This window comes from Chelonia mydas, chromosome 4 (assembly GCF_015237465.2).
Source record: "Chelonia mydas isolate rCheMyd1 chromosome 4, rCheMyd1.pri.v2, whole genome shotgun sequence".
Taxonomy (NCBI): domain Eukaryota; kingdom Metazoa; phylum Chordata; order Testudines; family Cheloniidae; genus Chelonia; species Chelonia mydas.
The window spans coordinates 141864413-141890322 of NC_057852.1; the positions used below are offsets into that span (position 1 = coordinate 141864413).

The window sequence follows — 25910 nt, forward strand, 5'->3', positions numbered from 1 at the left end:
AGGCTTGACACAGCCCTGGCTGGGATGATTTAACTGGGACTTGGTCCTGCTTTGAGCAGGGGGTTGGACTAGATGACCTTCTGGGGTCCCTTCCAACCCTGATATTCTATGATTCAGTGATGGAATAAACTGCAGGTTCAAATCAAGTCTCTGGAGAACATCCCCAGCTGGGATGGGTCATTCAGTCCTTTGTTCAGAGCTTCCGTTTCAAGCACAGTTCCTCCAGAGGTCAGCAGCAGGATTGAAGACAAGATGGAGAAGCTGCAGCAGTCTTTTATAGTCTCTTGCCATGTGGCATCTGCTTTCTTTGTTCCTAAGGCAAGCTACCCAGCACATGGCATGGAAAAACATTAGAGTTCTGTCCATAAGCAGGTCCCTGCATACCTGGCTGAGTCCCAAGGTGTATCTGCCTTCTCTCAATGGGTCAGTTGTATAGCTGATGGTCCTTAATGGGCCATCAAGCAGGCTAGATAGTGCAGATGCCAAATTGTCTGGGGTGTCACCCAGAAGCATATCACAAGTTTGAAATACAGACAGTATAGAGCCAATACTTATAACTTTACATACAAAAATGATACATGCATACAGATAGCATAATCATAACCAGCCAACAATAACCTTGTCTTAGACACCTTATTTGACCCCCTTTATACAAGATTTGGTGCCTGTATAGTACCTTGGTTGCAACAATAATCTATACTGTCCCAGTTTGTGTCAATAACGTCACAAGCGCTTCGGATTCTTAAACCTTAGGTCAAATGCTGTAGCTATTTTTAGAAATCTCACATTGGTACCTTCTTTGCATTTTGTCAAATCTGCTGTGACAGTGTTCTTAAAATGAACATGTGCTGGGTCATCATCTGAGGCTGCTCTGACATGAAATATAGGGCAGAATGTGGGTAAAACAGAACAGGAGACGTACAATTCTCCCCCAAGGAGTTCAGTCACAAATTTAATGAATGCATTACGAGCATCATCAGCATGGAAGCATGTCCCCTGGAAGGGTGGCTGAAGCATGAAGGGGCAAACAAATGTTTAGCATATCTGGCACGTAAATACCTTGCAATGCCGGCTACAAAAGTACCACATGAATGCCTGTTCTCACTTTCAGGTGACATGGTAAATAAGAAGCAGGCAGCAGCATTATCTCCCGTAAATGTAAAGAAACTTATTTGTCTTAGCGATTAGCTGACCAAGAAGTAGGACTGAGTGGACTTGTAGGCTCTCAAGTTTTACATTGTTTTGTTTTTGAGTGCAGTTATGTAATAAATATCTACATTTGTAAGTTACACTTTCACAGTAAAGAGATTGCGCCACAGTACTTGTATGAGGTGAATTGAAAAATACTATTTCTTTTGTTTATCATTTTTAAAGTGCAAATATTTGTAATCAAAAACAATAGTATCAAGTGAGCTCTGTACACTTTGTATTCTGTGTTGTAATAGAAATCAATATATTTGAAAATGTAGAAAACATCAAAAAATATTTAATAAATTTCAATTTTTATTCTATTGTTTAACAGTGCGATTAATCGTGATTAATTTTTTTGAGATAATCATGTGAGTTAATTGCGATTAATCGACAGCCCAGGAAATGACTGCCTAGGAAAGAGTGCTGCGGAAAGGGATCTGGGGGTCACAGTGGATCACAAGCTAAATATGAGTCAACAGTGTAACGCTGTTGCAAAAAAACCAAACATCATTCCGGGATGTATTAGCACGCATGTTGTAAGCAAGACACAAGAAGTAATTCTTCTGCTCTACTCCACGCTGATTAGGCCTTAAGTGGAGTATTGTGTCCAGTTCTGGGTGCCACATTTCAGGAAAGATGTGGACAAACTGGAGATAGTCCAGAGAAGAGCGACAAAAATGATCAAAGGTCTGGAAAACATGACCTATGAGGGAAGATTGAAAAAATTGGATTTGTTTTGTCTGGAGAAGAGAAGACTGAGAAGGGACATAACAGTTTTCAAGTATGTAAAAGGTTGTTACAAGGAGGAGAGAGAAAAATTGTTCTTAACCTCTGAGAATAGGACAAGAAGCAATGGGCTTAAATTGCGGCAAAGGAGGTTTAGGTTGGACATTAAGAAAAACTTCCTAACTGTCAGGGTGGTTAAGCACTGGAATAAATTGCCCAGGGAGGTTGTGGAGTCTCCATCACTGAGGAGTTTTCAGAGCAGGTTGGACAAACACCTGTCAGGGATGGTCTAGGTGATACTTAGTCCTGCCATGAGAGCAGGAGACTGGACTAGATGACCTCTTGAGGTCCTTTCCAGTCCTGTGATTCTATGGGCGGGCGGAGGCCGGGGGTCAGGCTGGGGGATCCCAGCGAGCAATCGCTCGGTTCACTGCACTGCAAGGCCTGGGTCGGCGTCTGTCCTGTTGACTCCCCGGGGCTGTCTCTCCTCAGAGTCACTACGTGGCCTGCATGGCAGCCATCCTGAACCAGATGGACGAGGCCCATTACAGCTCCTACATCCAGGCCTTCTCTGCCCGGCCCGACTTGGTGGTGAGTCGCCCGCTCAGCCTGTGCTCTCCAGGGCTCGGCCCGGCAGCTCCCAGGGGGCTGTCGCTCGCTGTGGTACTGACGTAGCAGCCGCTCCCCCGCCCCCGGGCCGGACAGCCCCTGCCCCCATCCCGTCCCAGACACTCCCTAGCTGCTCTGCATCCCTTCTGCGTGGCCCAGGCCGGTCCCTTCCCATGGGCTGCGGGCAGGGGTCTCCCACACCCAGATGGGCAGTGCCCAGCTGGCAGGCCGCCCCCAAGCCAGGCTGCAAGGAGAGGTGCTGGCCTGGCTCACTGGCAGTGATGCCTCGCCTTGGTGCCTCTATGGGAGGGTGCCACGTAGGGCCCACGGGGGGCGAAGTCCAGCGGCCCCAGAGCATCACCGGCTGGCATCGGCTCGGGATTTAGCTCCAGGAGCAGCTCTGCAGCTGATGGCAAAGTGATGAAACTGGCAGAGGGGATGGAATGGGGTTAGGGGCTGCAGAGCCGGGCCAGGAGGGGGATCGAAGGGAGGAGACTGGGACAGACACCCGGGGGGGGAGGGGGCGCTTAAAGGCTGGTGTCAGGTGGGTCAGTGGGGGCGGTGCATGGGCCTGGCCAGATCTGAGCCTGTGCCACAAAGCTGAATAGCTCAGGGGGCGGGGGGGGGTGGATGGTACTCTTCTGTGCTTGCCTCCCCCCTCGCTAGCGCCCCCGAGCAGCCGGGCTGGGTCCTCGCTCCAGCCAGACGCCTGGATCGAGCCAGCCCCCCCCAGACGTTGCTAGGAGACAGTGGCGGAGTTCGGGGTCCTGGCCGGGGCTCTGCAGGCTGCGCGGTCGTAAGAGGCCTGGCAGTGACAGTGCTGTTCCCCAGGCTACCACGGCGCCCCCCCCCCCCACGGCACCCCACTGCCAGCTCCTCGGCGCCCCCCCATGGCACCCCACAGCCAGCGCCTCGGCGCCCCCCCCCCCCACGGCACCCCACAGCCAGCGCCTCGGTGCCCCCCCCACGGCACCCCACAGCCAGCGCCTCGGCGCCCCCCCCCCCACGGCACCCCACAGCCAGCGCCTCGGCGCCCCCCCCCCCCACGGCACCCCACTGCCAGCTCCTCGGCGCCCCCCCCACGGCACCCCACAGCCAGCGCCTCGGCGCCCCCCCCCCCACGGCACCCCACAGCCAGCGCCTCGGCGCCCCCTCCCCCACGGCACCCCACTGCCAGCTCCTCGGCGCCCCCTCCCCCACGGCACCCCACTGCCAGCTCCTCGGCGCCCCCTCCCCCACGGCACCCCACAGCCAGCGCCTCGGCGCCCCCCCCCCCCACGGCACCCCACAGCCAGCGCCTCGGCGCCCCCTCCCCCACGGCACCCCACAGCCAGCTCCTCGGCGCCCCCTCCCCCACGGCACCCCCATTGCCAGCTCCTCGATGCCCCCTCCCCCAACGGGATCCCCACTGCCAGCTCCTCGGTGCCCCCTCCCCCACGGCACCCCACAGCCAGCGCCTCGGCGCGCCCTCCCCCACGGCACCCCACAGCCAGCTCCTCGGCGCGCCCTCCCCCACGGCACCCGCCAGCCAGCTCCTCGGCGCCCCCTGCCCCACGGCACCCCCATTGCCAGCTCCTCGGTGCTCCCTCCCCCAACAGGATCCCCACTGCCAGCTCCTCGGCGCCCCCTCCCCCACGGCACCCCACAGCCAGCTCCTCGGCGCCCCCTCCCCCACAGCACCTGTGAGCCAGCACCTCGGCGTCCCCCTCCCCCAACGGGATTCCCACTGCCAGCTCCTCGGCACCCCCTCCCCCATTGCACCCCAGAGCCAGAGCCTCGACACCCCCCATGGTGCCCCCCAGCTCCTCAGAACCCTCTCCCCCATGGCGCCCCCACCGCCAGCTCTGTGTCCTTGGCACCCCCCAGCCCGACTGCCTCTGCTGCTTTTCCCCTTCTCCGTGGGCAGAGGGAAGAGACCTGCCCGCTCGCTCTGTGCTGGCTCCGGGGCACCAACTGGGGACAAGTTTTTACCCAGTGTGTGAGGGAGGGGGAAACTGTGTCCTGTCCACCCCACCCCTTGTGGTGCCCTGCCAAGGGGCAGCTGGTCTGATCCCCTGCTGTTGGCTGGGGAGGGTCGTGGCAAGGGAGGGCTGAGCTGAGCTCACTGCCTAGCAGCCCCAAAGCCAGGAAGCATGTTTGCGCCCCTGCCCCCGGACAGCGGGTGAGGAGGGCCAGTGTCCCCTGGGCCTGGGCCAGTCTCCTGCCCTTGGGCTCGCACTGTGGCCCTGGGAGGGAGCCAGGAGCCAGTGCCGCCAGACTCAGCTGCAGCTTCAGGCCAGAGGCCGTGGTGGCGACGCCAGTTAGAGACAGGCTGGTGCGTGGGGGAGGAGCTGGCACAGCCTGCTCCCAGGCCAGGGAGGAGACACTTTGCTCTTGGGGCCCTATGAGAGCCCTGAAGAGATGGGCAAACCTTCCCTCACCTGCCGGGTGCCCCATCCTCTCACTGCTTCCCCCGCTGTCAGCCTCACCTCCTTCCTCAGCCAGCTCGCCCCGCCCGGGTTGGGCACCCTCACCCCTGGGCGAACCCAGGGGCTGCAGGCAACTGGCAGCATCCTGGGTCCTAACAGGGCCTCCTTGCTCGGCAGGACTTTCTCATGGAGACCTTCATCCTGTTCAAGGATCTGATTGGCAAGACTGTGTACCCCTCCGACTGGATGGTGATGAACATGGTGCAGAACCGGTGAGCAGGGCCCCGCCGCAAGGCTGGGCTGGTGGGAAGGAACGTGCGGAGACTGGACCTGCCTGTCCAGAGACAGAGGGGCTGCAGGGCTCCTCTCCCACAAGCACCCACAGGGCACATGCCCCGGCAGCCAGGCCAGGGGGATCCTGGAAGCTCCAGCTCAGCAGGGGTGGAAAGGCGAAGGAGCTGGGTGGCCGGTTGGGGAGGTGCTGGGGGCTGTGTGGGACAGGGAAGCACTGATGGCTGGGGGGTGTTTGCGGGAGGTGGGGGCACCAGGGGGGTGTTTAGCCAGGAGCTGGGCTGGGGGTGTCGTGGCACGTTATCGGCATTGTTCTGTCCAGCCCCTGCGCGGTGCCGTGCCAGAGGGGCAGCTCAGTGACACGCCTTACACAGAAGAGGCGTCGTGTGTCTCTGGGGTGAAAGCTTGGTAACCTGGGCCTATGGGGTGTGGGGGGGGCTGTGGCCATGGGGGCATCTAATGGGAGGGCAGGTTGGGGGGACCATCACCGCAGAGGCATTTAACGAGGGACAAGTTAGGGGGCCGGGACCATGGGGGCATTTAATGGGGGGTGAGTTAGGGGGGCTGGGGCCACAGGAATGTTTAAGAGGGGGGTGGGTTGGGGGGGCCATAGCCAAGGGGGCATTTAACAAGGGGGTGGGCTGGGGGGGGCCATGGCCATAGAGACATTTAACAGGGGGGTGGGTTGGGGGGGCCCTGGAGTGTTAGGTGGGAGTTGGTTGAGGACAGGCTATTACATTTTGCTCCTGCTCTGTTTGCTGGGGGCGGGAGTCCTGGGGCCCCACCCCAGAGCCCACACGCCCAGCCAGAGCCCTCCCCCCCACCCCAACGCCCTGTCCCTTCCCGGAGCTCCCTCCCACACCCTGAATCCTTCATTTTTGGCCCCACCCTGGAATCCGCAATCCCAGCCCAGAGTCTGTACCCCGTCCCACACACCAACCCCCTGCAGCAGCCCGGAGCCCCCTCCCATCCTCCGAACCCCTCAGCTCCGCCTCCCGGCCCGGAGCCCCCACCCCCGTCCTCCGAACCCCTCAGCTCCGCCTCCCGGCCCGGAGCCCCCTCCTACACCCAAACACCTAATTTCTGGCCCCACCCCAGAGCCCTCAGCCCCTCCCTCACCCCAACCCCCTGAGATGAAAATGAGCAAGTGAGTGAGGGTGGGGAGAGCGATCGACGGGGGGGGCGGGGGTGAGCGGGAGCAGAGCCTTGGAGGAGGGGCAGGGCAAGGGTGTCCAGTTTTGTGCGAGTAGAAAGTTGGCAACCCTAGCTGGGTGCTGCGGGGGGGCTGGGCACTGCGGGGGGGAGGGGCTGGGCACTGCAGGGAGCTGGGCACCGTGGGGGGGCTGGGTGCCACAAGGGGGCTGGGCACCGTGGGGTGGGGAGCTGGGCGCTGTGCGGGGGGAGGGCCAGGCACCTCGGGGATCTGGGCGCTGCGGGAGGCTGGGTGCCACAAGGGGGCTGGGCACTGTGGGGGGGTGCCCAGTGCCCCGGTCATTTCCCCCGGTGCCCAAGAAGCCCCGCAGACACCAAGACAAGAGCAGGTCCCCGGTACTGAGGGCAAAAGAAGAGAGGGTGAGACCTGTCGGCCGCTCTTCCTCCCCAGCACCACGTCTTCTGGTGCCGCATCAAGCCCCTCAGACACCTGCAAGGGAGCAGCCCAGAGCAAACGCAGCGGCCAGTTCCTGAGGCGTTGGCCGCGGCCAGGGACCTTTCCACCCTTCCGGTACCAGGATCCCCAGAGGGTCAAGACTTGGCACCGCCAGTGCCACCAAGTAGCAGGGAGCCAGCACCAGAACCTCACCCAATGCCGGGGCCATTGTCCAGCATGTTGTCAGCCTCGAGATCACCTCAGTGACCCTCTCCGGCACCGAGCGACACGGCACCGCCCTGGTCTCTGCCCCACAGCTTGTCGTCTTCGTCAGACTCCAAGATGGGCTCGTAATTCCCTCCTTGCTGTTCTCCAGGCCGTTCCTATCCTGCCCCGGTGCCTCCCGGCGTTTGGCCATTGGGTCCATGGGGACCGCAGCCATGCAGTGCCCCTTTTGGAGCCCTTGGGGGTTTCCCCCACCACAGGGCATCCCGTCCAGACACTCGTACTCTGTTGTCTCGGAGGTCAGGGCGCCCCCGGCACTCCGCAGTGGGGCTACAGATCCGGACTCTGGTACAGAGCATGGCACCGAGCCACGGGAGAAGCCCAGCAGCTTCCTGCAGGAACCAGTGGAGGCTCTCCAGCCCGTTTCAGCCTCCTCATCCCGCTCTCGGGATGAGGCATTAGTAACCCCAGGGGGCTCCCCACCACAGGGCCACTACAGGGCTTGCCAGCACTCTTTGAAGCAGGCAGCCTCTAACATGGTCAACGAGGCAGCACACGGCCCAGCTGCTAAATGAAGCCATCATGGACACAATTAAGGCCCTGCGGCAAACCCCAGCCTCCCTCCTTCTGGCAGCAAAGCACACAGAGTGCAAGTATCTCGTACCAGCCCTGCGATATTGATCCCTTGTTTCTCCCCCTCCCCTGGGACCCCTGCCAGCGAAAGGGCTCGCCAGGGACAGACGGCTCCTATGCCCAAGGCAAAGGACCCAAAGAGATTGGACCTGTTCAGACTGCAGGCTTATTCTACAGGGGCCTTCAGATCCACCCAGCGAACCAGCAAGCCTTGCTGGGTCGTTGTGATGTTAATATGTGGGAGTTCAGCTTGATCAAAAATTCAAGGACCTTCTCCCACAGGACTCCAGACAGGAGTTTTCCTCCCTGATTGAGAAGGGGAAAACCTTGGTTTGTGCCTCCCTGCAGGTGGCCCTGGACGCAGCTGACTCCGTGGCCAGATCAATGGCCACAGCGGTAACAGTGCACCAGAGCTCCTGCCTGCAGCCTCAGGGCTCCCTCACGAGGCACCACAGACTATTCAGGACCTTCCATTCGAGGGATCAGCACTCCTCTCAGAGCAAACGGACGACAGACTTGGCCTCAAGGACTCAAAAGCAACCCTGAAATCCTTGGGACTTTATGCACCGGCAGGGTCGAGGAAGCAGCACAGGCCACAGCAGACGGACCGTTCATTCTGTCAGCCACCTAGGCAGGACGAGCCCAGGAGAAAGAATGACAGATTCAGGCACAGACCTTCTCCCCCAACCTCCTTGTCGGGTCCCTCTCACCCGGGATCATCGAAGCACTCATTTGACGAGATGCTCAAGGTCGGCATTCCAGCCCCCCTGCATCGGATCTAGCTACCCCCTTGTTCTCCTACCACCGCTCACACTTCCTGGATGCCTGGACCCAGATCACATCAGACAGCTGGGTTCTCAGCACAGTAAAACTGGGTTACACCATCCAATTCCTGTCCACCCCCCCAGCCCCCCATCTCTCTTCAGGGACCATTCTCACAAGCATCTGTTGGAACAAGAAGCCCAGTTCCTCCTTCGGGTGGGACCCATGGAAGAGGTTCCAGTTCAGGTGAGAGGAAACAGTTTCTATTCCTGTTACTTCCTAATTGTGAAAGCCAAGGCGGGTCTCAGACCCAGTTTAGACCTGCGCTGTCTCAACCGGTATCTCAAGAGTGTAAAGTTCCGCATGGTCTCCTTGGCTCCATCACCCCCTTGCTGATCCTGGGGACTGGTATGCTGCCCTTGATCTAAAAGAGGCTTATTTCCACATCTCGATCTTTCATGGCCACAGACATCTCCTTAGGTTTGTAGTGAACCAAGGCCATTACCAGCCACTCTGCGAGTTTTCACCAAGGGTATGGAAGTGGTAGCAACATGTTTCAGAAAAAAGGGAGTCCCCTTCTTTCCGTCTCTCAATGACTGGCTAGTCAAAGGTGTGACGATGTGACGCAGCAGGGAGGGGGGAGTGTTGACCTGGGAATGTGCCCTGGGGACGGGAGACCTGAGAGCCTGTCACCTGAGCCAGGAGGGGGAGGGGGAGGTGACACCTCTGCCCAGGAATGTGGACGGAGGCTGCAGCAGGGAACCTGCTGGGTGGGTTTGGTTTCAGTTTGGGGCTGGGTGGAGGAACACAGGGAACCCCAGGGCTGGGGTCTAAGCTCCCTGCTCCCCCAGAAGGACTTGACTGAGGGGTCCTGGGTGTCCCCACAAGCTCTGTTTTGGACTGTGTTCCTGTTGTCCAATAAACCTTCTGTTTTGCTGGCTGGCTGAGAGTCTCAGTGAGTCCCAGGAAGAGGGGTGCAGGGCCTGGACTCCCCCACACTCCGTGACAAAAGGCCGCTCCAGAGCTCAATTGGAAGCCGACATCCGTCTCATCCAATTGACCTTCAATGCATTTGCCTCCTGCTGAACGTAAGGCGTCCACCCAAAGGACAGAGATTCATTGGGGCGGTTCCCGATTCCGTGCAAGCGAGAGCTACGCTTCCGGAAGACCAGTTCCACTCAGTAACAGCCATGCTAAGATCCCTTTGAGCTCATCCAATCGCATACGGAAGTGTCTGAGCCTCCTGGGCCAGATGGTGTCATGCATATAACTAGTGCAACGTGCGAGACTATGTCTCAGACCTCTCCCAGCCTGGCTAGCCACGGTCTACTCCCCCTCTCACCATCACCTGGACTCGGTGCGCACAATTCCGACCCAGGACCTCAGCTCGCTGATGTGGCTGGATAGCCACACGGTATGTGCAGGGAGACCCTTCTCAAGACCTCAGCTGTCTTTGTCCCTAGCAACCGACACATCAGCTGGATATGGTGAGGGACATCTTTCGATGGTGAAGGACTCCCCGGGCCTTGTAGACCTATTTGCCACCTGTGACAGCAGGAAATTACATCATCTCTGCTCCCTGCGAGGTCACAGCCCGGGGTCCCTCACAGGCGCGTTCCTGTTGCCATGGACAAGATGCCTTTACTGCACATTTCCTGCTACCCCACTGATTCACAAGGTTCTGATGAAGATCAAGCGAGACCGAGCGCAGGTCATCCTGCTGGTCCCTGCAGAGCTCAGGCAGCACTGGTTTACCACTCTTCTCAGCACGTCCGTGGAGGCGCCACTCCAACTTCCACGGCATCCAGACTCGATCTCCCAGGACCATGGTTGGTTGCTGCACTCGAATCTCAGCTCTCTTCATCAGACAGCCTGGAAGCTCCAGGTCTAAATCCGGGAGAGCAGGCTTTCTTGGAGCAGGTCTGCAAGGTCCTACTGAGCAGGAGAAAGCCCTCCACCTGGGCCACCTACCTTGCAAAATGGAAGTGATTTTCCATATGGTGCTCCCAACAGCAAATACCACTGTCACCGTCATCTCTGCAGCTTATCTTAGAGTACCTGCTCCTACTGAAACAACCAGACCGAGCGCTCTCTTCAGTCAAGGCCACCTAGCGGCCATCTCTGCCTTCCATCCCAAGGTGGACAACCAATCCATCTTCTCTCATGACATGGTCACCCGGTTTTTCAAAGGCCTGAAGAGGGTGTACCGCCAGGTGAGAGATCCCTCTACCCCGCCCCTGCTGGGACCTGAACCTTGTCCTGTCCAAACTTACAGGGCCCCCATTCGAACCATTACAACATATTTGTTGTTACTGCTTTCCTGGAAAGTGGCCTTCCTGGTGACTATCACTTCAGAGATCCAGGCTCTCACATCGGAGCCTCCACATTCAGCCTTTTTTCAAGGACAAAGGCCAGTTGCAACCACACCGTCGTTCCTTCCAAAGGTGGTCTCACAATCCCATTGCAGTCCAGCAATCTTCCTGCCGGTGTCCCCCCTACGCCCCATGTGAATGGAGAGGGACAGCGCCTCTTTCACTGGGTGTTCGGCGGGCTCTAGCTGGCTACCCACAATGCACCACACCGTTCTGCAGATCTGCTCAGCTGGTGCAATACGGAAAGAATGAAAGGTCCCCCGCTCTCTGCCCAGAGTCTCATTGTGGATTCCTTCATGTATGTGGGCGTGTTACGAACTCACGAACATCTCGCCCCCAGCTAATCTAATGGCTCGCTCCACAAGGCCTCAAGCTGCTTCCGCTGCTTTCCTAGCACAAGTCTGCCGAGCAGCAGCCCGTGTGGGTTCACACGTTCCCCACGCACTGTGCCGCTGTTCGGGTGCTGGAGCCGATACTAAGGGAAAAGATTTTGGCAGCTGTGCTCAGGGAGCGCACAGACCTGCAACGGAATGGACACGTCTTGTTTTTCGGGTCCCCCTGCTCACCTGTCGGAGGCCCCCTGGCCCAGCCGCTGCCTCCGCTCAGCCTGGCTCCTGCCTGCAGCTGAGTCTGGGGCCGGTGCTGCAGCTTCTACCTGAAACATGCCCAGGCCTCAAAGGTGGCAAATGTAGGGCTGGTCTGAGCTGAAATGTGGGGTCGACCTCAGGGGTGTAACCCTCCCCTCGCTCCCCAGCAGTGTAGTTCAGCCCCCTGGCCCGGTACGGCCAGCGCTCGGTTGACGGAAGAATTCTTCCCACGGCCCAGCTGCCCCATCTCGGGGAGGTGGCTGGACTACGCGGCTGGCACGAGTGTTTACGCTGGAGCGCTGCTGTTGGGCCCTTGTAGCGTCCCGAGTGCAAACAGGCCCTACATGTCCCGGTAAAACATCCCTGTCCCCACAAAGGGCTGAGTCCGCCCGGCACCTACAGGTCCTCTTCACCCAAGTGCAGCTGAGCTGGGGTGGGGGCTGCTTGCTCCAACCTGGGGGATGCTGGGGGCACACTAGGCTCAGCTGCCCCAGAGAGGGGCTGGGCCTGGCATGGGCAGGGAACAGGCGCTGGGGCTGGGGGAGCCTCTGCCTACAAAATGCTCTAGCCAGGCCAGGGCCCGTGGAGTAGCCAGGGTAGAGACATCGTAGCCCTGTTGGGATGCCCAGGGTTCTCCCCAAAGGCAGGAAGGGACCTGCCTTCAGTTCAGCCGCCCTCCGCCAGGCTGGGGAGGGAGGTGGGAGACATGGGGCTGAGGTGGGTCTTTGGGTTATGATGGGTGTGGGGTGATGTTTGGTGTAATGGAGTTCATGGGCAGAATCCCTGAAGGGATAAGGGATTGTGGGGGGAAGGGAGCATGCATCTGTGGGGCAGGGACCATAGGGGTGCGACACTGTGGAGGAGAGAGGTGGGGTGAGGGCTGTGGGGGGGATGGTACTGTAGGGGAGGGGGGCCTTGTATCTGTGGGGTGGGGGTATCATACTGTGAGGGAGGGGTATCATGGGGGAGGGGGCTGTGGGGTAGGTATTGTGGGGGAGGAGGCTGTGTATCTGTGGGGTGGAAGTATTGTACTGTGGGGGAGGGGCTGTGGGGTAGGTATGGGGCGAGGGGGCTCTGTATCAGTGGAGGAGGGGTTGTGGGGAAGGTGGGAGGGAGGGGGCTCTGTATCTGTGGGGTGGGGGCCAGGGGAGGTGCAATGAAATTCTATACTGTGTTATACCGCTCCACCGCTAGGCAGCGCTGTGTGTCACACCCTTGATTTAAACGCCCCTCAGCGCCCTGGGCGAGGCTGCTGGTAGTTCTGTGCCCAGCGCGGCCCCGGTATAGACAGGACAGGGGGGACGGTACTGTGGACGAAGGGGGCTTTGTATCTATGGGGCAGGGCTGTGGGAGGTACGCGGGGGCTGTGCATCTGTGGGGGCAGGGTCTGTGGGGGGAGCGGGCTGTATATCTTTGGGGGCAGGGCTGTGGGGGGTATGGTACCCTAGGGGAATTGATAGCCTGATATCCAGGAGGAGGCAGTGACAGAGTAACAAAGTGGGGAATTTTTGTAATGTTTTTATGACTCTGTGGGCCTCAGTTTCCCCCAGACCTTGCATGGCTCCCCAGCGTGGGGTGGGGGGTTAAGTTTGCTCTCAGGACAGACCAAGAGTAAGGAACTGGCTGAAACTGAGCCAGAGCACCAGGGGGTCGGAGAGACAATGCCAGCTCCAGTGACTCCCGGGTCTCCTGCCTCTCAGCCCGGAGCTGAGCAGAGACCCCAGCCGAGAACAAAGGCCTGAGAGGTGGGAGAGGGTCAGTGGGGGGGCTAAGTGTGTGTGGGGTAAGCATGGATGGAAGGGGGTAAGTGGGGGGGTCTAAGCGTGGGTGGGACTAAGCGTGGGTGGGAGGGAGTAAGTGGGGGGTCTAAGCATGGGGGGAGGGGATAAGGGGGGCTAAGCGTGGGTGGAAGGGGGTAAGTGGGGGTCTAAGCATGGGGGGGCTAATCGTTGGTGGGAGGGGCTAAGTGGGGGGCTAAGCGTGGGTGGGAGGGGGTAAGTGGGGGGTAAGCGTGGGTGAGAGGGGGTAAGTGGGGGGGCTAAGCGTGGGGGGGAGGGGTTAAGTGGAGAGGGCTAAGTGTGGGCAGGGGGGTAAGCGTGGGTGGGAGGGGGTAAGTGGGGGGGCTAAGCATGGGCTCTGGAAGGAGCTTGGCGCTCTCTGACCTGAGAACTGACTGAGGGGGTCAGAGCCAGCCTGGCAATGGAGTCCCAGCAGCTGGGCTGGTGAATTGCTCTGGGCTGCCCAGGCCAGACGCTGCGTTACCGGCTCTGTCTCTGCGCTGACCCAAGGGCTGCCCACGCTGGGGCCAGGTGACTCGTGAACCCGGCTCTGTTTGGGAAACGCTGTTGGGGAGTCACTGTGAATCCTGGCTGGGGGCACGAGTCCTGCAGCATGGACACGCCTCTGCCCAGGACACGCCTCTGCCTCTCTCAGCTGGCCTGGCCGGGCAGAGCTCTCGGGGGGCAGCAGGAGGGCTGCTGGCACCCAGAGGCTCAGTCTAGGAGCCAGGGAGGCTGCAGGGCCTGCCCCAAAGGGAGAGTGGAACCCTTGGGGGACTGCCCCACTGAGGGGTTCCCCCAAGGGACTGTTGAAAAGCTGGGGCTTGGCACAGATCTTGTGGATCAGTGACAGGACTGGGGAGGTGGCTGTGGACAGGGTGTGGAAGGTGAGAGAAGAGGGGATGGGTCTGTGTGTGCACATGTGCGTGTGTCACGGAGTCCCTGGGCGATGCTCTGGAACTGCTCCCTACGAAGCCAGGCAGGACTCTGGGGAAGTCTCCTCTCCGGGAGCAGCCTGTCTGCAGGACACACAGCTCACACAACTTCCATCTTCCTGGGTCTGACCTCAGAGCCTTCAGCATCCTCTGCCCCTCCGTGCGCTTCCCACAGCGAGTCCGCTCAGGCGGCGTCCTGGGGAAGCCAGAGGGTCCTGCCCCCCAACTCCGCAGTCAGACGTGACTCTCAGCCACCCAGTAACACAGAAGGTTTATTAGACGACAGGAACATGGTCTAAAACAGAGCTTGTAGGTGCAGAGAACAGGACCCCTCAGCTGGGTCCATTTTGGGGAGCAGTGAGCCAGACAACCACGTCTGCCCTTCACTCCATGTCCCAGCCAGTCCCAAACTGAAACTCCCTCCAGCCCCTCCTCCTCTGGGCTTTGTTCCTTTCCCCGGGCCAGGTGGTCACCTGATTCCTTTGTTCTCCAACCCTTTAGCTCTCACCTTGCAGGGGGGAAGGGCCCAGGCCATCAGTGGCCAGGAAACAGGGTGTCGGCCATTCTCTGTGTCCAGACCCCCGCACACACATGCCCTCTAGGGCTCTGCAGTGATTATACACCCTTACCCCACCACCTAGATACTTAAGAACTGCATAGGGGAAACTGAGGCACCCCCACCATATTCGGAGGAAACATTAAGAACAGTCCCACTTCGTCACAGCGTGCCCACCCTGGGGGTGGACGTGCTGGCTGTGTGTGTGCGTGTCTGTGTGTGAGGTTCTCTGTTCTGGGGGGCGAGGTATGGGCATGCTGTTGCATGGGGGTGCATGCCTGTATGGGTGATGCAGGCATGGGCATGAGTTGGGGTGTGCACACGGGGGGGAGCGGGGGTCAAGGTCGCCTGCATGGGCTGCTCCAGCGCAGACAGCAGGCCAACCAGCCAGACAGCTGCCTCCTCGCCCGGGGACAGGGCTTTGTAATACCCCTCACAGCGGGGCCTCTTCCGGCCTCTGACAGGCAGGCTGATGGCTCCAATTTCTGACAGCCCAGCTGTTCAGAGCTCTTTGGGCTGTCTCCCTGAGCCAGGGGTGCAGCACCTTCACTCACAGGAATCCCGCCAGACATGCCCCCCACCGGTCTTGTCCACCCCGACCGACCAATCATAGAATCATAGAATCATAGAATATCAGGGTTGGAAGGGACCCCAGAAGGTCATCTAGTCCAACCCCCTGCTCAAAGCAGGACCAAGTCCCCGTTAAATCATCCCAGCCAGGGCTTTGTCAAGCCTGACCTTAAAAACCTGTAAGGAAGGAGATTCTACCACCTCCCTAGGTAACGCATTCCAGTGTTTCACCACCCTCTTAGTGAAAAAGTTTTTCCTAATATCCAATCTAAACCTCCCCCATTGCAACTTGAGACCATTACTCCTCGTTCTGTCATCTGCTACCATTGAGAACAGTCTAGAGCCATCCTCTTTGGAACCCCCTTTCAGGTAGTTGAAAGCAGCTATCAAATCCCCCCTCATTCTTCTCTTCTGCAGACTAAACAATCCCAGCTCCCTCAGCCTCTCCTCATAAGTCATGTGCTCTAGACCCCTAATCATTTTTGTTGCCCTTCGCTGGACTCTTTCCAATTTATCCACATCCTTCTTGTAGTGTGGGGCCCAAAACTGGACACAGTACTCCAGATGAGGCCTCACCAGTGTCGAATAGAGGGGAACGATCACGTCCCTCGATCTGCTCGCTATGCCCCTACTTATACATCCCAAAATGCCATTGGCCTTCTTGGCAACAAGGGCACACTGCTGACTCATATCCAGCTTCTCGTCCACTGTCACCCCTAGGTCCTTTTCCGCAGAACTGCTGCCTAGCCATTCGGTCCCTAGTCTGTAGCGGTGCATTGGGTTCTTCCGTCCTAAGTGCAGGACCCTGCACTTATCCTTATTGAACCTCATGAGATTTCTTTTGGCCCAATCCTCCAACTTGTCTAGGTCCCTCTGTATCCTATCCCTCCCCTCCAGCGTATCTACCACTCCTCCCAGTTTAGTATCATCCGCAAATTTGCTGAGAGTGCAATCCACACCATCCTCCAGATCATTTATGAAGATATTGAACAAAACCGGCCCCAGGACCGACCCCTGGGGCACTCCACTTGACACCGGCTGCCAACTAGACATGGAGCCATTGATCACTACCCGTTGAGCCCGACAATCTAGCCAGCTTTTTACCCACCTTATAGTGCATTCATCCAGCCCATACTTCCTTAACTTGCTGACAAGAATGCTGTGGGAGACCGTGTCAAAAGCTTTGCTAAAGTCAAGAAACAATACATCCACTGCTTTCCCTTCATCCACAGAACCAGTAATCTCATCATAAAAGGCGATTAGATTAGTCAGGCATGACCTTCCCTTGGTGAATCCATGCTGACTGTTCCTGATCACTTTCCTCTCCTCTAAGTGCTTCAGGATTGATTCTTTGAGGACCTGCTCCATGATTTTTCCAGGGACTGAGGTGAGGCTGACTGGCCTGTAGTTCCCAGGATCCTCCTTCTTCCCTTTTTTAAAGATGGGCACTACATTAGCCTTTTTCCAGTCATCCGGGACTTCCCCCGTTCGCCACGAGTTTTCAAAGATAATGGCCAAGGGCTCTGCAATCACAGCCGCCAATTCCTTCAGCACTCTCGGATGCAATTCGTCCGGCCCCATGGACTTGTGCACGTCCAGCTTTTCTAAATAGTCCCTAACCACCTCTATCTCTACAGAGGGCTGGCCATCTCTTCCCCATTTTGTGATGCCCAGCGCAGCAGTCTGGGAGCTGACCTTGTTAGTGAAAACAGAGGCAAAAAAAGCATTGAGTACATTAGCTTTTTCCACATCCTCTGTCACTAGGTTGCCTCCCTCATTCAGTAAGGGGCCCACACTTTCCTTGGCTTTCTTCTTGTTGCCAACATACCTGAAGAAACCCTTCTTGTTACTCTTGACATCTCTTGCTAGCTGCAGCTCCAGGTGCGATTTGGCCCTCCTGATATCTTTCCTACATGCCCGAGCAATATTTTTATACTCTTCCCTGGTCATATGTCCAACCTTCCACTTCTTGTAAGCTTCTTTTTTATGTTTAAGATCCGCTAGGATTTCACCATTAAGCCAAGCTGGTCGCCTGCCATATTTACTATTCTTTCGACTCATCGGGATGGTTTGTCCCTGTAACCTCAACAGGGATTCCTTGAAATACAGCCAGCTCTCCTGGACTCCCTTCCCCTTCATGTTAGTCCCCCAGGGGATCCTGGCCATCTGTTCCCTGAGGGAGTCGAAGTCTGCTTTCCTGAAGTCCAGGGTCCGTATCAATAATCACAAGTCAACCCCCCAAACTCTGGAGCTGGGGAGCTGCGGGGTTCAGCCAAACACGAGCGCTGGCCAGTCCTTTGCCTGCTCCTGGTGGCACCTTCTCCAGCTGTTCTCAGCCACTGCAGAGGCTAGATGCAGATTTTTAAAAACACTGTATGCTATACAGCTCCCGCTGTAATCCCAGGGCTCCAGGAGCTGGGGCTTGGAGAAAAACACCAACCAGTGTGAGACTCGCCAGATACCTGCGAGGTTTGGTAATGCTTCATAGAATCATAGAATATCAGGGTTGGAAGGGACCTCAGGATGTCATTTAGTCCAACCCCCTGCTCAAAGCAGGACTGATCCCCAATTAAATCTCGCAGCATGGGGCTGAGAGCCTGCACCCTTGCAGCAGCCTCCCTGCCTGGCTGCACGTAGCGTCAGTGCTCAGCAGCCCCGTCCCACTCACATGCAAGGGCTGAGGGCACAACAGACCATTCCAGGCAGGGCCGCTCACTGCCTTTGTCGCTCTCCCTGCAGGGAGTTCCTCCAAGCCATCAACCAGTTTGCTGACACCTTGACCCAGATGTTCCTGAGCAGCAGCAGCTTGGAACTGCAGGTGAGTGGAGGGGCTGGGAGGGCCTCGGCCTGCTTCCATGGGCCTTGTCCAGCGCTGAGTGGGGCCTGTGAGAGCCGGGGCTGCAGGGGAGGCATCAGGCCTTTGCCAGCATTTTTGCTAATGCTTTACCTGGGGCTGCTCCAGTGGAGCCTGTGATAAGGTCTGGGGGAGCATTTCTGGGCAGGCTTCAGATTGGTCTTGTCACCCCCCAGCAGGTTTCTAGTGTTTCAGGTGAGATGCGGTCAGCCCCTGCTCTGGTTTCTACCTCCCCTTCATCTCTGGTTTCTGCTCCTTCTACATCTCCGGTCCCTACACCACCTATATCTCTGTTCTCTAGCCTCCCCCTCGTCCCTGGTTCCTGCCCCCATTCATCTCTGGTCTCTAGCCTCCTCCCACCCCCGCATGTCCCTGGATCCTGACCCCTGCCGTCCCCCGCACATACACCTCTGGTATGTGGCCTCTTCGCCCTCTTAAGTCAAAATGGCTTTCAACCAGCACTAGGGAATTCTTTATGAGCCCTTGTCCTGGCAAAAAGGAACTGATCAAAGCACCAAAAATTAATGGTAGCTTTGGAACACGTGATCATGATGTGATCACATTTATAATGTGCAAGCAGAATAAAGTCCAGACCAGTAATAGATGTATTTGGTGCTTTAATAGTGCCAGTTTCACTAAGCTGAATATGATTGTGAGCCAGATCAGCTGGCAGGAAGCATTTAATCATAAAAATGTGAATGATAATTGGGAATTATCTAAGAACTTACTTGATGGCCAAACAGCCACAGTTCCACAACTGAGGAAGAAGGCTGTGCTGATTGAAAAACAACCTGGTTTAGAGGGGAGGTGAAGACAGCTCAAAAATATATAATAATAAATAGAAGAATGGGGAAGTTAGGAATTGTATACAATTGATAAGGGAAGCCAAGGGACACAAAGAGAAATCTTTGGCCAGCAGAGTTAAAGACAATTAGGAGATTTTAAAGTACATTTGGAACAGAAAAAATCCCGACAAAGTATTTCATAAAATCATAGAATATCAGCGTTGGAAGGGACCTCAGGAGGTCATCTAGTCCAACCCCCTGCTCAAAGCAGGACCAACGCCAACTAAATCATCCCAGCCAGGGCTTTGTCAAGCCTGACCTTAAAAACTTCCAAGGAAGGAGATTCCACCACCTCCCTAGGTAACGCATTCCAGTGTTTCACCACCCTCCTAGTGAAAATGTTTTTCCTAATATTCAACCTAGACCTCCCCCTCTGAAATTTGAGACCATTACTCCTCGTTCTGTCATCCGCTACCACTGAGAACAGTCTAGAGCCATCCTCTATGGAACCCCCTTTCAGGTAGTTGAAAGCAGCTATCAAATCCCCCCTCATTCGTCTCTTCCACAGACTAAACAATCCCAGTTCCTTCAGCCTCTCCTCATAAGTCATGTGTTCCAGTCCCCTAATCATTTTTGTTGCCCTCCCCTGGACGCTTTCCAATTTTTCCACATCCTCCTTGTAGTATGGGGCCCAAAACTGGACACAGTACTCCAGATGAGGCCTCACCAATGTCAAATAGAGGGGAACGATTACGTCCCTCGATCTGCTGGCAATGCCCCTACTTATACATCCCAAAATGCCATTGGCCTTCTTGGCAACAACGGCACACTGTTGACTCATATCCAGCTTCTCGTCCACTGTAACCCCTAGGTCCTTTTCTGCAGAACTGCTGCCAAGCCATTCGGTCCCTAGTCTGAAGCAGTGCGTGGGATTCTTCAGTCCTAAGTGCAGGACTCTGCACTTGTCCTTGTTGAACCTCATCAGATTTCTTTTGGCCCAATCCTCTAATTTGTCTAGGTCCCTCTGTATCCTATCCCTGCCCTCCAGCGTATCTACCACTCCTCCCAGTTTAGTGTCATCTGCAAACTTGCTGAGGGTGCAATCCACACCATCCTCCAGATCATTTATGAAGATATTGAACAAAACCGGCCCCAGGACCGACCCCTGGGGCACTCCACTTGATACCAGCTGCCAACTAGGCATGGAGCCATTGATAACTATCCGTTGAGCCCGACAATCTAGCCAGCTTTCTATCCACCTTATAGTCCTTTCATCCAGCCCATATTTCTTTAACTTGCTGGCAAGAATACTGTGGGAGACCGTGTCAAAAGCTTTGCTAAAGTCAGGGAACAACACATCCACTGCTTTCCCCTCATCCACAGAGCCAGTTGTCTCATCATAAAAGTCAATTAGATTAGTCAGGCATGACTTGCCCTTGGTGAATCCATGCTGACTTTCCTCTCCTCTAAGTGCTTCAGAACTGATTCCTTGAGGACCTGCTCCATGATTTTTCCAGGGACTGAGGTGAGGCTGACTGACCTGTAGTTCCCAGGATCCTCCTTCTTCACTTTTTTAAAGATGAGCACTATATTAGCCTTTTTCCAGTCGTCCGGGACTTCCCCTGATCGCCATGAGTTTTCAAAGATAATGGCCAATGGCTCTGCAATCACATCCGCCAACTCCTTTAGCACTCTCGAATGCAACGCATCCGGCCCCATGGGCTTGTGCTCATCCAGCTTTTCTAAATAGTCCCGAACCACTTCTTTCTCCACAGAGGGCTGGTCACCTCCTCCCCATGCTGTGCTGCCCAGTGCAGTAGTCGGGAAGCTGACCTTGTTCGTGAAGACAGAGGCAAAAAAAGCATTGAGTACATTAGCTTATTCCACATCCTCTGTCACTAGGTTGCCTCCCTCATTCAGTAAGGGGCCCACACTTTCCTTGACTTTCTTCTTGTTGCTAACATACCTGAAGAAACCCTTCTTGTTACTCTTAAGATCTCTTGCTAGCTGCACCTCCAGGTGTGATTTGGCCTTCCTGATTTCACTCCTGCATGCCCGAGCAATATTTTTATACTCTTCCCTGGTCATTTGTCCAAGCTTCCACTTCTTGTAAGCTTCTTTTCTGTGTTTAAGATCAGCAAAGATTTCACTGTTAAGCCAAGATGGTCACCTGCTGTATTTACTATTCTTTCTACACATCGGGATGGTTTGTCCCTGTAACCTCAATAACGATTTTTTAAAATACAGCCAGCTCTCCTGGATTCCTTTCCCCCTCATATTATGTCCAGTTAGTCTGTATTCGCAAAGGTGCCACAAGTACTCCTTTTCTTTTTTCAGTGTGCCGACAGCGATTCCAAATTCTCAATAATTGTGCAGAAAAGGCAGGAGTGTTCAGTAAATATTTCTGTTCTGTATTTGGGGAAAAAACTAGACTATGCAGCCTCCTCATATGGTGATACTCTTTTCATTCCACTCGTCTCTTTGGAAGATGTTAAACAGAAGCTACTACAGTGAGACATTTTTAAATCAGCAGGTCCAGCTGACTTGCATCCAGAGTTTTAAATGAGCTGGCTGAGGAGCTCACTGGAGGTTGATTTTCAAAAAAAGAAAAGGAGTACTTGTGGCACCTTAGAGACTAACCAATTTGTTTGAGCAGAAGCTTTCGTGACCTACAGCTCACTTCATCGGATCCATAAAAGTGGAAAATGCAGTGAGGATATTTTTATACACACGGACCATGAAAAAATGGGTGTTTATCACTTCAAAAGGCTTTCTCTCCCCCCACCCCACTCTCCTGCTGGTAATAGCTTATCTAAAGTGATCACTCTCCTTACAACGTGTATGATAATCAAGGTGGGCCATTTCCAGCATAAATCCAGGGTTTAACAAGAACGTCTGAGAACGGGGGTGGGGGGGGTAGGAAAAAACAAGGGGAAATAGGTTACCTTGCATAATGACTTAGCCACTCCCAGTCTCTATTCAAGCCTAAGTTAATTGTATCCAATTTGCAAATGAATTCCAATTCAGCAGTTTCTCGCTGGAGTCTGGTTTTGAAGTTTTTCGGTTGTAATATCGCAACTATCATGTCTGTAATCGCGTGACCAGAGAGATTGAAGTGTTCTCCGACTGGTTTATGAATGTTATAATTCTTGACATCTGATTTGTGTCCATTTATTCTTTTACGTAGAGACTGTCCAGTTTGACCAATGTACATGGCAGAGGGGCATTGCTTGCACATGATGGCATAGATCACATTGGTAGATGTGCAGGTGAACGAGCCTCTGATAGTGTGGCTGATGTGATTAGGCCCTGTGATGGTGTGCCCTGAATAGATATGTGGGCACAGTTGGCAAAGGGCTTTGTTGCAAGGATAGGTTCCTGGGTTAGTGGTTCTGTTGTGTGGTATGTGGTTGCTGGTGAGTATTTGCTTCAGGTTGGGGGGCTGTCTGTAGGCAAGGACTGGCGGGTCTCCCAAGATTTGTGAGAGTGATGGGTCGTGCTTCAGGATGGGTTGTAGATCCTTGATAATGCGTTGGAGAGGTTTTAGTTGGCGGCTGAAGGTGACGGCTAGTGGCATTCTGTTATTTTCTTTGTTAGGCCTGTCCTGTAGTAGGTGACTTCTGGGTACTCTTCTGGCTCTGTCAATCTGTTTCTTCACTTCAGCAGGTGGGTATTGTAGTTGTAAGAATGCTTGATAGAGATCTTGTAGGTGTTTGTCTCTGTCTGAGGGGTTGGAGCAAATGCGGTTGTATCGTAGAGCTTGGCTGTAGACAATGGACCGTGTGGTGTGGTCTGGGTGAAAGCTGGAGGCATGTAGGTAGGAATAGCGGTCAGTAGGTTTCCGGTATAGGGTGGTGTTTATGTGACCATCGCTTATTAGCACCGTAGTGTCCAGGAAGTGGATCTCTTGTGTGGACTGGTCCAGGCTGAGGTTGATGGTGGGATGGAAATTGTTGAAATCATGGTGGAATTCCTCAAGGGCTTCTTTTCCATGGGTCCAGATGATGAAGATGTCATCAATATAGAACAAGTAGAGTAGGGGTATTAGGGGACGAGAGCTGAGGAAGCGTTGTTCTAAGTCAGCCATAAAAATGTTGGCATACTGTGGGGCCATGCGGGTACCCATAGCAGTGCCGCTGATTTGAAGGTATACATTGTCTCCAAATGTGAAATAGTTATGGGTGAGGACAAAGTCACAAAGTTCAGCCACCAGGTTTGCCGTGACATTATCGGGGAGACTGTTCTTGATGGCTTGTAGTCCATCTTTGTGTGGAATGTTGGTGTAGAGGGCTTCTACATCCATAGTGGCCAGGATGGTGTTTTCAGGAAGATCACCGATGGATTGTAGTTTCCTCAGGAAGTCAGTGGTGTGTCGAAGATAGCTGGGAGTGCTGGTAGCGTAGGGCCTGAGGAGGGAGTCTAGCCAGACAATCCTGCTGTCAGGGTGCCAGTGCCTGAGATGATGGGGCTCCCAGGATTTCCAGGTTTATGGATCTTGGGTAGTAGATAGAATATCCCAGGTCGGGGTTCCAGGGGTGTGTCTGTGCGGATTTGATCTTGTGCTTTTTCAGGGAGTTTCTTGAGCAAATGCTGTAGTTTCTTTTGGTAACTCTCAGTGGGATCAGAGGGTAATGGCTTGTAGAAAGTGGTGTTGGAGAGCTGCCGAGCAGCCTCTTGTTCATATTCCGACCTATTCATGATGACAACAGCACCTCCTTTGTCAGCCTTTTTGATTATGATGTCAGAGTTGTTTCTGAGGCTGTGGATGGCATTGTGTTCTGCACGACTGAGGTTGTGGGGCAAGTGATGCTGCTTTTCCACAATTTCAACCCGTGCATGTCGGTGGAAGCACTCTATGTAGAAGTCCAGTCTACTGTCTCGGCCTTCAGGAGGAGTCCACCTAGAATCCTTCTTTTTGTAGTGTTGGTAGGGAGGTCTCTGTGGATTAGTATGTTGTTCAGAGGAGTGTTGGAAATATTCCTGGAGTCGGAGACGTCGAAAATAGGATTCTAGGTCACCACAGAACTGTATCGTGTTTGTGGGGGTGGAGGGGCAGAAGGAGAGGCCCCGGGATAGGACAGCTTCTTCTGCTGGGCTAAGAGTATAGTTGGATAGATTAACAATATTGCTGGGTGTGTTGAGGGAACCATTGCTGTGGCCCCTTGTGGCATGTAGTAGTTTAGAAAGTTTAGTGTCCTTTTTCTTTTGTAGAGAAGCAAAGTGTGTGTTGTAAATGGTTTGTCTAGTTTTAGTAAAGTCCAGCCACAAGGAAGTTTGTGTGGAAGGTTGTTTTTTTATAGGAGTATCCAGTTTTGAGAGCTCATTCTTAATCTTTCCCTGTTTGCTGTAGAGGATGTTGATCAGGTGGTTCCGCAGTTTCTTTGAGAGCGTGTGGCACAAGCTGTCAGCATAGTCTGTGTGGTATGTAGATTGTAATGGATTTTTTACCTTCAGTCCTTTTGGTACAATGTCCATCTGTTTGCATTTGGAGAGGAAGATGATGTCTGTCTGTATCTGTACAAGTTTTTTCATGCAGTTGATGGATTTCCACTCCATACAGCTAAATGCAGTGCCTTGCATAATGACAGGTTTCAGAGTAGCAGCCGTGTTAGTCTGTATTCGCAAAAAGATTTTCAGTGAGTCTTGGAGCACTGGGAAAGTTCCAGGGGACAGAAGAGAGCTAACGTTGTGCCAATGTTAAAAAGGGAAAGCAGGATGACCTGGTTAATTACTGGCCTGTCAGGCTGACATCTGTCCTGTGTAAGACAATGGAGTGGCTGGGTCTCGATTAATAAAGAGCTAAAGGACAGTGATGTAATTAATGCCAATCACCTCAGTTTATGGAAAATAGATCCTGTCAAACTTGCTATTTTTTTGAGGAGATGACAAGTATGGTTACAGTGTTGCTGTACTATACATAGACATCTGTGAGGTGCTCGATTTGGTACCCTACAACATTTTGATCAAAAAACTAGACCGATATGAAATTAACATGGCACACATTAAATGGATTAAAAGCTGGCTAACTGGTAAATCTCAGGTTTCAGAGTAACAGCCGTGTTAGTCTGTATTCGTAAAAAGAAAAGGAGTACTTGTGGCACCTTAGAGACTAACCAGTTTATTTGAGCATGAGCTTTCGTGAGCTACAGCTCACTTCATCGGATGCATAGCATATCGTGGAAACTGCAGAAGACATTATATACACACAGAGACCATGAAACAAAACTTCCTCCCACCTCACTCCCCCGCTGGCAACAGCTTATCTAAAAAGAAAAGGAGTACTTGTGGCACCTTAGAGACTAACCAGTTTATTTGAGCATCAGCTCATGCTCAAATAAACTGGTTAGTCTCTAAGGTGCCACAAGTACTCCTTTTCTTTTTACGAATACAGACTAACACGGCTGTTACTCTGAAGCTTATCTAAAGTGATCCTCAAGTAGAGCCATTTCCAGCACAAATCCAGGTTTTCTCACCCTTCTCCCCCCCCCCCCCCCCCACACACATACAAATTCACTCTCCTGCTGGCAACAGCCCATCCCCCTTTGAAACCCCTCTTTATAATGCGCATGATAATCAAGGTGGGTCACCTCCAGCACTAATCCAGGTTTTCTCACCCCCCCCCACACCCCCCCTTTTCCAAAAACCACACACACAAACTCATTCTCCTGCTGGCAACAGTTCATCTTACAATGTGCACAGCAATAATCCAAGTTTAACCAGAACGTCTTGGGGGAGGTTTTGCAGGAAAAAAACAAGGGGAGACAGGCTACCTTGCATAATGACTTAGCCACTCCCAGTCTCTATTCAAGCCCAAATTAATAGTATCCAATTTGCAAATGAATTCCAATTCAGCAGTTTCTCGCTGGAGTCTGGATTTGAAGTTTTTTTGCTTTAAGATAGCGACCCTCATGTCTGTGATTGCGTGACCAGAGAGATTGAAGTGTTCTCCGACTGGTTTATGAATGTTATAATTCTTGACATCTGATTTGTGTCCATTTATTCTTTTACGTAGAGACTGTCCAGTTTGACCAATGTACATG

At 54.4% G+C, this 25910-nt stretch overlaps 1 protein-coding gene across 1 annotated transcript in view; it reads left to right on the forward strand.

Annotated features, from left to right (window-relative positions):
* LOC102937744 (dedicator of cytokinesis protein 2) overlaps nt 1-25910 on the forward strand; it is a 326706-nt gene that overhangs the window by 253050 nt on the left and 47746 nt on the right. Inside the window, 3 exon segments of the mRNA XM_043545086.1 lie at nt 2410-2508; nt 5112-5206; nt 17971-18049. Of these exon segments, the coding sequence (XP_043401021.1) occupies nt 2410-2508; nt 5112-5206; nt 17971-18049 (273 nt within the window).